Here is a 559-nt window from a genome sequence, read left to right as displayed (position 1 = left end):
AGGATGGAAAAACACTGAATGATGAATTAGAAATTATTGAAGGCATGAAGTTTGATCGAGGCTATATTTCTCCATACTTTATTAATACATCAAAAGGTAAGAACAAATCTTTTAGACAGAGTCTCATTCTCTGTTGCCCAGGCTGGAGTGCAGTGGTGTGATCTTGACTTACTGCAACCTCCACCTCCTGGGTTCAAGTGATTCTTGGGCCTTAGCCTCCGAAATAGCTGGGATCATAAGCATGTGCCACCGTGCATGGCTAATTTTTAAATTTAATTTAATTTTAATTTTTTCTTATTTATTTCTTCATTTTGAGGCAGAGTCTCATTGTCACCCAGGCTAGAGTACAGTGATGCAATCTTGGCTCACTGCAACCTCTACCTCTTGGGTTCAAGCGATTCTCCTGCCTTAGCCTCCCAAGTAGCTGCGATTATAGGCGGGTGCCACCATGCTCAGCTAATTTTTGTATTTTTAGTAGAGATGGGGTTTCACCATGTTGGCCAGGCTGGTCTCTCTAACTCCTGACTTAAGGCAATATGCCCACCTCAGCCTCCCAAAG

General features: G+C 42.6%; 1 protein-coding gene across 1 annotated transcript in view; it reads left to right on the top strand.

The window, feature by feature from the left end:
* Positions 1–559, top strand: part of HSPD1 (heat shock protein family D (Hsp60) member 1) — a 13,401-nt gene that overhangs the window by 4,772 nt on the left and 8,070 nt on the right. The window contains exon 6 of the mRNA XM_037744539.1: positions 1–96. Coding sequence (XP_037600467.1) covers positions 1–96 — 96 coding nt within the window. The remainder of the gene's footprint in view (positions 97–559) is intronic.

The sequence above is a fragment of the Cebus imitator genome, unplaced genomic scaffold (assembly GCF_001604975.1).
Source record: "Cebus imitator isolate Cc_AM_T3 unplaced genomic scaffold, Cebus_imitator-1.0 Scaffold178, whole genome shotgun sequence".
In the NCBI taxonomy this organism is placed as follows: Eukaryota; Metazoa; Chordata; class Mammalia; order Primates; family Cebidae; genus Cebus; species Cebus imitator.
Note: the sequence above shows the minus strand (reverse complement) of the source record. Positions and strands in the feature narration are given on the sequence as shown.